This window comes from Rhizopus microsporus, assembly GCF_002708625.1.
Source record: "Rhizopus microsporus ATCC 52813 unplaced genomic scaffold scaffold_1, whole genome shotgun sequence".
NCBI classification, from domain to species: domain Eukaryota; kingdom Fungi; phylum Mucoromycota; class Mucoromycetes; order Mucorales; family Rhizopodaceae; genus Rhizopus; species Rhizopus microsporus.
Window position 1 is genome coordinate 937,858 of NW_019671916.1, and position 10,710 is coordinate 948,567.

Below are 10,710 nucleotides of genomic sequence, written 5' to 3' on the forward strand. Positions count from 1 at the left end.
ACATACCATCGCCAAAAGCAATTATTGTTTTTCTGGGCTTGTTACGATGATCAAGAGGAGCAGGAGGACAATATTTGCTTTCATTTTCAGCAGACGATATCTTGACCCCAGTAGACGCCTTCTTGTTATACTTTACACTTCCATGCATTAACCGTTTGCAGATTTCATGCACCCCTTTTGTTTACGAATATAGCATTGAAACTTCAATTTTGATGACCTACAGAATTTTGCTTGCTTAAATAAACGAGTAAAAAAAAATCATACTTTACCCTTACCAGGCATTTTCATTATAGTAACTTGTAATATCATCATACAAACTGGGTCTTTCTTGGCAGGCTTTTGCAAACTCTGTGATATTTGATGTCTTCAGCGAACTTAAATTAGAAATTTTCAAAAACTAAGCCGTGTGTTGTTCTTGATGCTTCTTTCGTATAAAATTTGCATTATTATAACCACACAGATGATAATACTCATCCAAACTTGTTGCCCTTTGCCTTCCAGATGTATCTACGGTGGTTAAGATTGTAGAAACACCTGGGTCTACTCCCCAAATATCAAAACCATTTCGGATGTCATCAATAAAATCTGAGGGACTTTTAGTTGTTGTCAAAGATCTCTTGACAGTTCGGGTAAAAAGAAAAGATATTGAATGACCATCCGTCGTTATAACGTTTCTATTAATGATAATTAGATATTCCTGTATTGTTATTTTACACATACGTTGCCGTGCTGCCACAGGCTTAAGGGCTTCGCTCTTTGTAGTGAGTAAGGGCAAATGTTAATACGACCCTTTAAGCGAATGGCTAAATTAGAATTTTTGTGCACCTAATAACATGCTCCAACTCCTCACTGCATGCTTATTTATTGATGCAATAGTGTTGCATACATGGTTTCATAAAATTGTTTATTCATAATAGAGAGCATATATTTTAATAGTATTATTCATAAAGGTTTATGTGTTGAAAAGAATGGCATAGTGATAGAGCATTCATAATTGTGAGCATAAATTTGTTTGGTGATCATATGATGTGTTATATAGATGGATATATTAATGTATTAGTGAAGTAACAGCTCTGGGTAGACAACATTGTTGGTTGTATTTGAGCTTTTTGGCAGAAGGACTGAGATGCCAGAAAGAGAGGTAACTCTTGAAGGAGCGACATATAGCTGATCAAGCATAGACGACGGACGCCGCAAGTCAACTCCTGCATATTTAAGTGATTGTCCTTGTGATTTGTTAATTGTCATAGCAAAGCATAGCCTGGCAGGAAACTGCTTTTTTGTTAGAATGAATGGTAAATCACCTTCTTGTGTTGAGAGTGTAAACCGAGGTATAGGCTCTAGTAGGCCATCCGGCATATTGGCAAGACGAACCTGAAGCATATAACTGCCAATTCGTACGACAGCCTGGCGAGCACCATTGCATAGACCTCTTGCTGGGTCAGTGTTTCTTAATAGCAATACTGGTGCGCCAACTTTGAGCTCAAGCTTAGATGGAGGCAAGCCGGTAGGGTTTAAGCTGTGTAAATATTCTACAGGAACAATGTGTAAACCATCGGCTTCAATAACATCAGCAGAGTCTGTAGACAGAAGTGTAACCTTTTCGCCAGCCATCTTGTCGAGAACAATGTCGTTGATTCTTCCAACTGTGTCGTTTCTGGTAGTTAATATGGCCCTTTCACCAAAAAATTGACCATTGTTTATCGACATAGAGTTACTGATTTCTTCATCTTTATAGACTTTGCTGATAAATTCATTCAGTTGTCTGGTCTGATAGATATAGTCAGGAAGTGTAATTGAGTCATAAAGTGTATGGTTATATGAAATGTCTGCTATAAACTTTGCAAATGCAATATCATTTTGATTAAAAAGGTTTGTTAAACGCATATTCTGCGTAAGTCTCAAGAGCTGGAATCTTGTAAGAGCCAATATTTTTTATACCTGCGAACGATTGAGAGATGAAGCATTATCTTTTGATATAGATGTTTTTGTTGTCAAGCGCTCCAGGTAGAAAGAGATTGAGAAATCTGAAAACATATGCCAGTTTGTGTAAAAGGTTTCCAATTTTGGAAAGCCCAGTTGTGGACTGCTAGGACTGCTAAATTTTCGCAATTTCTTCGTTGTCATGGCAACGATGCCCCGCTTTAACCCTATTGGTACATGTAGCAATATGCTGCGAAGCGCGAGTCGCGACTTCAAAATTTTTAATTCTTATATTCTACCTGATTGTAGAGATACTTTCTTCTTTTATCTCTTTTTATTGTATAAAATGTCACAAGCTTTTGAAGACGGGGATGGAGACTGTGGTAACTTTACTCCTATATCCAGACTTGAAGTAAGTTCTACAACTTTGGTGATTAGCCTTTATATATATACATATATTAACTGTATGTTTGCTATAGGACATTGGTATTTCTGCTACAGACGTTAAAAAGCTCCGGGAGAATGGTTATCATACAGTAGAAGCAGTAGCCTATGCACCAAAAAAGGCTTTACTTTCAGTTAAAGGCATTTCTGAGGCAAAAGCAGACAAACTTTTGGCAGAAGGTATAGTAATATAATACATGTGTATTACTATGAAATGCTTATTTTATTTTTTCTTATCGTCAATAGCTGCCAAACTCGTCAATCTCGGTTTTACTACAGCAACTGAAGTACATAAGCGTCGACAAGAGGTCATTACGATTACTACAGGCTCAAAAGAGCTTGACCGATTATTAGGAGGTTAGATAAATTAATAGATCATGGGTCATTGCATAGATATATTAAGATAAATCATAATAGGTGGCATCGAAACAGGTTCTATTACAGAGATATTTGGCGAATTTAGAACAGGAAAAAGTCAATTGTGCCATATGCTTGCTGTTACTGCGCAGTTGCCTTTGGATATGGGAGGTGCACAGGGCAAATGTTTATTCATCGACACCGAAAACACCTTTCGACCCAACCGTATTCTTTCGATTGCACAGCGATATTCGTTAGACGGACAAGATACCTTGGACAATATTGCATATGCTCGAGCTTATAATACCGACCATCAGACAACCTTACTGATCCAAGCCGCAGCTATGATGGCAGAGACCCGATTTGCAGTGCTTATTGTGGATTCAGCCATGGCCTTGTATCGTACAGACTACGCAGGACGTGGTGAACTCGCAGCTCGTCAGATCCATTTAGCTCAATTCTTACGCCAACTTCAACGTTTAGCAGATGAATTTGGGGTTGCTGTAGTGATCACTAATCAAGTTGTTGCTCAGGTTGATGGCGCTGCATCAATGTTTAATCCTGATCCAAAAAAGCCCGCTGGTGGTAATATTATAGCACATGCGTCATGTACTCGACTGTATCTCAAGAAGGGTCGTGGTGATACTAGAATTTGCAAGGTATATGACTCTCCTTCATTGCCTGAAAGTGAATGTGTATTTGCTATTCATGAAGAAGGTATAACAGATGCCAATGATTAGCTTACGGAGTTACTATTGAAGAAGAATCTGCATATGAAAACGATCTCACTTTGCTACTTAATGATTATTTATGTGTAAAAAAAAAAAAAGAAAGAAAACAATATTACGAATTGAAGTGTAAATAAACCCTCCCCCCCCCTTTTTTTTATTTTTACATGTTGGTTTGAGAGAATCATCGGGATTTCAACAAACTTTCCGTGATTTTCGAAAGTGACTGAGTTGACACTTGTAACAAATTGTGTTGTTCTTTTTCTTTTTCTTTTTTTCTTTTTATTTTCATTATGCTTAGGTTATCAGCACTCAGGTCAAAAATACCTTTAAGGAATACAATACATCGATCGATTCACTTTCGACCAACCAAGTATTTAAGCTCAACTAGTAAAACAGCGGCTATATGTGTTGCGACGCGACGTAGTCAGGACCATATATCGTTTGCATGGATGCCTATCACATTTATCATTACATCAGCCTTAGTTGGTGAAATGACCCATAAGGAAGTGTTTGCTCTAGAAGAAAATGAACGTAAGAAGATAGATAATGATTATGTATATAATAAAATAACATGTGTGCCCTCTTTAGCAACAGGGGACGCTATTTGTCAAGCAATTGTTCAGAATGATATGAGAGCCTTAAAACGGTATATAGAAAATATATATATATGGAATCGCCAAACTAATATGTCAAAAGATTGGCTGATCATCCCAACTTTAATCCAAACATATATCATCGGTATGGATGGACGCCTTTGGTAATAATAATAATATAAATTTAATTCTCATCGTGCTTATTTGTTTATGTAGCAAGTAGCCGTTATTCAAGATAATGAGCAGATGGTCAAGCTTTTACTTGAAAAGGGAGCAGGTATAGATTATATTATGAATGGTGTTATCGGTCTTAATCATTCCCCTATTCGAGTAGATCCTAACCTTCAAGATCAGTATTATCCTCGATCTCATCAAGCAGCAAATACAAGACAGGTCGAATTTTCCGAGGATCTGTTACCTTATCGTGACTATAGAGAATACACGGCGCTTCATTATGCAGTAATCATTTGTAATCCACAGATTGTAAAGCTTCTCTTAGATCATATGGCTGATCCTTTTGCACGTAATTCACATGGTCTAACTGCGAGAGAGTACTTGTATTACGTAGAAAGATACACAGGAGAACAAAATTTGGAAATCGAAGACATGCTTTACAGTAAGAAATTTTTAAGTCAATTGGATTTGCAACACTAACTAATGATCTGCTGAACAGAAAAGGAGGCATCTTATCCAAAGGATAAAGCTGAACATGAAGAGCGTATGCGTAAAGCACAGCTACAGAAAGAAAAAGAATACCGCAAAAAGCATCCATTAGAAGATGCTTTAAAAACCCGTATAGTTGGCCAATTAGGTCCAATTTATGCTTTAGCTAGTGCCATACGTCGCAAGCAAAATGGATGGCATGATGAGGAGCATCCGCTTGTCTTTTTGTTTTGTGGTTCATCTGGCGTTGGTAAAACAGAGCTGGCTAAAGGTAACGTTCTTATATAGTTAAATGCTGACACGTCTAATACTTTTTTTTTTTAAAAAAAAAAAAGCTTTGGCGCAAAATTTGCATGGAAAGCAGATTGACAAGGGATTTATTCGAATTGATATGAGTGAATTTCAACACAAGCATGATGTATCAAGATTTATTGGATCACCTCCTGGCTATGTTGTAAGTGAGATAACATCAGGCAATACATGTTGACGGATGAATAACCTTTCTTGTGAATAACAAAAGGGATATGATGAAGGAGGACAGCTGACAGAAAAACTTAAAGAATGTAAGTGTTTTTGCCAAGAACAAATCGCAGTTTACAAACTTTCCGTTTCTTTTTTTTAGGTCCTAATGCTGTTGTCTTGCTTGATGAAGTAGAAAAGGCTCATCCAGATGTTTTAACAATCATGTTGCAGCTCTTTGATGAAGGCCGTATTACGGACGGAAAGGGCACAACAGTTGAATGCAAGGACGCGATTTTTATCATGACTTCCAACTTGGCACAACATGAAATTGCTGATGAAGCAGAGCTTTTGAGACTTGAGGCCTCTGTTTCTTCTGATGCGCAAACAAAAGGTGTTGCAACCGTTACATCCACAGATCCTGCACCAGAGAAAAACTTGAGCGACCTTCAAGAAGAACAGCTAAAACATGGGCAAATTTCTTTATCTCGTCGATTCATTGAACATACAATTTATCCAATCTTATATCAGCACTTCAAACGAGATGAATTTTTAGGTCGTATAAACGAAGTTCTCTTCTTCTTACCATTTAGTGATGACGAACTAAAGGAGATTACTTCTCGAGAGCTTTCTAAATGGGCAGAAAAAGCAAGAAAAAGACATGGAATCACAATGACATGGGATGCAGACGTAGTGGACGTTTTAGCTCAAGGATACAACATTCGTTATGGTGCACGTAGTATTAAATATGAAGTTGAAAGAAAGGTGGTAAATCTGATTGCTAAAGCACATGAAAATGATGAAGTGTTGGATGGAGGACGTGTCCATATAGTGGTTGATAAGTCTATAGACAAAAAGGCCCGTATTTGCAAGATAGAAATTCCTGAACGCGGTGGTGATGATAAAAAGAAATCTGGTGGTTGGTTTAGTAGTAAAATTTAATGATGAATAAAAAATAAAGTATTTGCAAGGATAATGCTAGTCATCCCACGTTTATTCCTGTTCAATTAAAAGCCGTAACGCGCTCTCTTTTTGCGCTACAAATATCTGCCATCGCTTATTAAGCTCACTGAAGCATGACACTTTCTGCGGAGTATAGAATACCATTTATGGTGACCCTCTGGACTCCCTTTGATTTTTTTTATCTAGCCCTGAAATAAGCGAAAATGCTCTTGCAAAGGACATTTTCTTTAACACTTGGTAAAACGGCTCGTTGCCATAATTTGAGCCTTCTTCGTCCACTTGGAAAGAGCAACAGTCAGAATTTTTCGACATTATCAGCGTATAGATTAGCTAAGCCTTTACGAAATAATAGTGCTTTATCACTATTTCACCAAAAGATTAAAGCTAATGCGCCCTTAATTCCAACTGTATATCACCAAAAGCATTGGACTTCCACTGTTACCGTCAAGCAGGACGAAGAACCAAAAGAACCTGTCCGAGTACTCTATAACAATTGGCTAGATCGCTTACCTGCTAAACTTGCACCTTACGCCTTTTTAACTCGTATTGATAAGCCTATTGGTACATGGCTTTTGTTCTGGCCATGTGGTAAGATTAAGACTCTTTTCAACATACTACTCTGTACTTATACCCTCTTGTATAGCCTGGAGTATTTCAATGGCAGCGTATAATACCGGCAGCTCCATCATGGACGCTGCATCCATGATTACCTTATTTGGTATTGGAGCCTTAACAATGAGAGGTGCAGGCTGCACTATCAATGATTTATGGGATAAAGACATTGATGACAAGGTAGAAAGAACAAAGATCCGACCCATTGCAGCTGGCTTGATTACGCCTAAGCAAGCCATCGGCTTCCTTGGTTTGCAGCTTTCCGTTGGCCTTGCAGTTTTAACACAATTGAACATGTACAGTATTCTGCTAGGCGCAAGCTCTTTATCACTTGTTGTTACATATCCTTTAATGAAAAGAGTGACCTACTGGCCACAAACAGTCTTGGGTCTGGCATTCAACTGGGGGGCTCTTCTCGGTTGGTCTGCAATGACTGGTTCATTGGATCTATCTGTTGCCGGTCCTCTCTATGCCGGAGGTGTTTGTTGGACATTGGTGTATGATACTATTTATGCTCATCAAGACAAAAAGGACGATATTAAGGTCGGTGTCAAATCAACAGCTTTAAGATTTGGAGAAAAGACAAACCAATGGTTAACTGGGTTTTCAGCTGCATTCGTATCATCAACTGCTGTTGCAGGATATATGAACGGACAAGGTCTACCATTTTATGCAATCAGTGTCTTGGGTACAGCATGTCATCTTTTTTGGCAGTTGAAAACTGTAAATTATAATAACCCGGCAGACTGCTGGGCGAAATTCAAAAGCAATGCGTGGACAGGCGCCATCCTTTGGTCAGGCATTGTCGCTGATGCGGCATGGTCATCCTCACAGTTGGCACTAGCATAATAATAAAATCATAGATCGTATGTGTTGTATTGGAACATTTGTTCATACAAAACTGTTTTTTATCCTCCAATGCATATTCAGATCATTTAAGTGATAAATTGCTTCGTACAGTTAAAGACTACTACTACCGTTACTACTATGCATGGTCAGATATCAACGGTAAACGAAAATGACCAATATTATTTATTAATCTGCTTATTGTGGATAGGGTGGGTAGCCATACTGGTGTTCTGGAGGCTTGTTATCGTTTGAAGGTGGAGGATAGGCATTTGGTGGAGGAGGATATCCAGCATTTGAAGGGTTAGGGGAAAATGAAGCTGGTGGGTAGCCTGTGTTGTTAGGATAAGAAGGCGGGGCGTTCATATAATTTGACGCGGATGGAGGTGCTTGTGGATAGTTTCCAGAAGGAGGGTAGCCTGGCATAGATGAAGGCGGTGGGTAAGCAGAGATATTGCTCTGTCCTTGATGGCCAGAAGAGCCAGGAAAAGGCTCAGGAAAGTGTGAAGGAGATGTAGGAGGTTGAGGGTAGCCCGCAGGAGGAGGATAGCCAACGTTTTGCTGGATATGGGGTGGATAACTGGGCGAGCTTGTTGAAGGTGCGGGCTGAGGGTAGCCAGGAGAAGGCTGTAGCTGTGGAGGAGGAGGAGGATAAGAATGATCGACGTTACCACTAGGTTTTGGATATGCCTGTGATGAAGGCACTGGGAAGTTAGCTTCACCATAGAATGAACCATATTGTGCCAAAGCAGGATCAATGCGAGATTGATCAGGTCCATCTGTCGTGGGCGTGGGATTTACATTATTTCCAGCGCCTGCCACTTTAATATCATCTGGAAGCTTTGTAAGCTCGGGAGGTGCGCCTACTTCCGCACCATATCCAAGTGTAGGTATACCAAATCCCTCCTTTTTGTGCAAAGGCAAACTGGTGGTCGCTATATTCAATGCATGTTCAAACTGTTGATAAGGCTCAAAGTGCCATTGTTGATTCAAATTATCAGATTCTTTGCGCTTGTATAACAATATCTGTGCTCCTCCTTTTGCGCTATCTCCCTTAAGTATCAATTAGCTTGCCTTTTTCTATTATGAAATAAGATATAATGCAATTTACCCTAATATCCAAAACAAGTGTAGGATATTCTTTGGAGCAAATAAATCCTTGGTCATAGACCCACTACACCCGAGCAATTTGTTAGACATGCTCTTTTTCATTATCGGCTCGGTTATACCTCTTGAGACTGTTTACTCGCTTTGACCTTCTTCTGAACAATTGTTTTATCCTTCTTGAAAGCGCCTACAAAAAATAAAAGTGTGTTCATCCTGTTTTACTAATAAAAAGAAGTAATTATATTTACTGGAACTAATGTCAAGTGCTGTGGATAATGTGTTAGTCCTGAATAGAAAAAAAACCTTAGTTTTACTTACCATGTCCTGATTTCTTATTTATTAAGCGTCCATTAACAAAAGACCATAATCTATTTTCAGGGAGCTAATCAGAGGCTAAAGTAATACAAGTGACTATGTCCTTACTGGTTATCGCTGTCTTGGAACTTTTGTGGCCATACAATTATATTAGCACCTTCCTATAACCGAAAATAGCATAAGTTTACACGCCAATACTTGTAATAATTTGTCCAGTTACCGTCGTTTGTCCGTCATAGACGTCTAATGCGAAGCCATGCTTTCGAGATAATATGTAAAAGTAACCTTCAGGAAACATCCTAAAGTTTTAGTTCAAAAGCAAAATAAAAGTGCAGCATAAGTGCTGAGAAAAGCTAATAGATTAACACAAACAACCCAGCCACTTCGGTGCATTTTTCTTATCGGAAATCAAAATAGATCACACATTTTATTTTGATTTTTTTTTTTTCAAAGTAACGCGCTTTCCGTTTTGCCCAAAATACTCTTAAATAATCTTCAGTAAGCTTGAATTAGATTAGCGGACGTAGTAGTAGCAGTAGCAAACTGATTATGAAATTATAGATAAATTGGCATAAGTGCCTTTACATTTAAATCTGCAAATATCATGTCTTCTTTCATCAACAGCGAAAACGACAATGTTATCAGCATTAGTAGCAGCACTAGCTATAGGTAAACTTCAATTTTTTTTTTTTTTAAAATACTCAGTTTTTTCTTATGTCTACTATTAGATGCTTTCTGAATTGTGATATCTATTATCAGGAGGCACCATTATGTAACAGATCAACTGAAAGTCGTATGTACTTGGATGAGAGCCGTTATTCTAGATGGAGGTGTAATGGAATTATTGTTGACAATATTACCGGTAACAGATGCTGTAATGGCAAGGAAATGACAGTCAGAAGGGATAGTTTTTTTCACAATAAAAGAATCAGTGTGCGCCAAGTGATGGCTATTCTCTATGGTTGGTCTTTGCAAATGAGAAGATCCAGAATTGCTGATTTCGCCCAGTGTACAATTGACACTGTCAACAGAACGATTTTGGACCGGTACCAAATGACACAAGAGGATATCCAGGAGAACGACTGCGTTATAGGTGGAATTGACGCAGAAGGAAATCCAATCGTTGTTGAAATTGATGAAAGCAAGTTCGGAAAAAGGAAGTACAATCGTGGACATCATGTCGAAGGTTAGTCGTCGTTTAATATATAATTAATCATCATAGTCATACAATTTTCCTTGATTAGGTGTTTGGGTAGTAGGTGGTGTGGAGCTAACTCCTGAAAGAAAATGCTTCCTTGTGGTTGTTCCCAATCGAACTGCCGATACGTTAACAACCATCATACGACGTTTTGTAAGACCTGGTTCCACCATTTATACAGACTGTTGGACTGGTTACAGCAACCTCGAAAGTCTGGGTTATGTACATAGAACTGTAAACCATAGCCAGACTTTTCGTGATGGCGACGTGTGCACTAACACAATTGAAGGTAACAATTTTATTTATATTGATTATCTGATTATCTTTATCATTAGTATTTTCTAAATTGATTTTTAGGTACTTGGAATGGTATAAAGATGAATATTATTTCCCGTTATCGCGGTAAAAGGATGATGCTGTAGCAAGACTAGCTACACTTTTACATATTTATTATATTGTACAACGCAGACTTCAAGAGGTCTTTTACACCTTCAAAGGT

The 10,710-nt window shown here is 38.3% G+C and overlaps 5 protein-coding genes across 5 annotated transcripts; 4 read left to right on the forward strand and 1 right to left on the reverse strand.

Annotated features, from left to right (window-relative positions):
- Nucleotides 1-2,199: 2,199 nt before the first annotated feature.
- Nucleotides 2,200-2,895, forward strand: RHIMIDRAFT_307329 (Rad51-domain-containing protein; the record flags this gene model as incomplete). The annotated part of the gene is made up of 4 exons (XM_023614522.1): nucleotides 2,200-2,335; nucleotides 2,403-2,547; nucleotides 2,614-2,724; nucleotides 2,785-2,895. Coding segments are annotated over exons 1-4 (432 nt in total), but the record flags the coding sequence as incomplete, so codon positions are not given.
- Nucleotides 2,896-3,946: 1,051 nt separating this feature from the next.
- On the forward strand, nucleotides 3,947-6,112 carry RHIMIDRAFT_243360 (uncharacterized protein; the record flags this gene model as incomplete). The annotated part of the gene is made up of 8 exons (XM_023609930.1): nucleotides 3,947-3,986; nucleotides 4,044-4,101; nucleotides 4,152-4,212; nucleotides 4,265-4,664; nucleotides 4,722-4,982; nucleotides 5,047-5,165; nucleotides 5,232-5,274; nucleotides 5,334-6,112. The coding sequence occupies 8 exons, from the start codon at nucleotides 3,947-3,949 to the stop codon at nucleotides 6,110-6,112; spliced, it is 1,761 nt and encodes a 586-aa protein (XP_023470972.1).
- Nucleotides 6,113-6,336: 224 nt separating this feature from the next.
- Nucleotides 6,337-7,594, forward strand: RHIMIDRAFT_196204 (4-hydroxybenzoate polyprenyl transferase; the record flags this gene model as incomplete). The annotated part of the gene is made up of 2 exons (XM_023606105.1): nucleotides 6,337-6,721; nucleotides 6,777-7,594. The coding sequence occupies 2 exons, from the start codon at nucleotides 6,337-6,339 to the stop codon at nucleotides 7,592-7,594; spliced, it is 1,203 nt and encodes a 400-aa protein (XP_023470973.1).
- A 195-nt stretch (nucleotides 7,595-7,789) lies between these two features.
- On the reverse strand, nucleotides 7,790-9,311 carry RHIMIDRAFT_232700 (ricin B-like lectin; the record flags this gene model as incomplete). Its single annotated transcript, XM_023607797.1, has 7 exons — nucleotides 7,790-8,644; nucleotides 8,703-8,765; nucleotides 8,821-8,885; nucleotides 8,947-8,964; nucleotides 9,017-9,066; nucleotides 9,122-9,174; nucleotides 9,234-9,311. 7 exons carry the CDS (start codon nucleotides 9,309-9,311, stop codon nucleotides 7,790-7,792), a joined length of 1,182 nt encoding a protein of 393 aa, XP_023470974.1.
- A 306-nt stretch (nucleotides 9,312-9,617) lies between these two features.
- Nucleotides 9,618-10,449, forward strand: RHIMIDRAFT_243363 (uncharacterized protein; the record flags this gene model as incomplete). Its single annotated transcript, XM_023609931.1, has 4 exons — nucleotides 9,618-9,682; nucleotides 9,742-10,199; nucleotides 10,258-10,364; nucleotides 10,393-10,449. The coding sequence occupies 4 exons, from the start codon at nucleotides 9,618-9,620 to the stop codon at nucleotides 10,447-10,449; spliced, it is 687 nt and encodes a 228-aa protein (XP_023470975.1).
- Nucleotides 10,450-10,710: the final 261 nt, after the last annotated feature.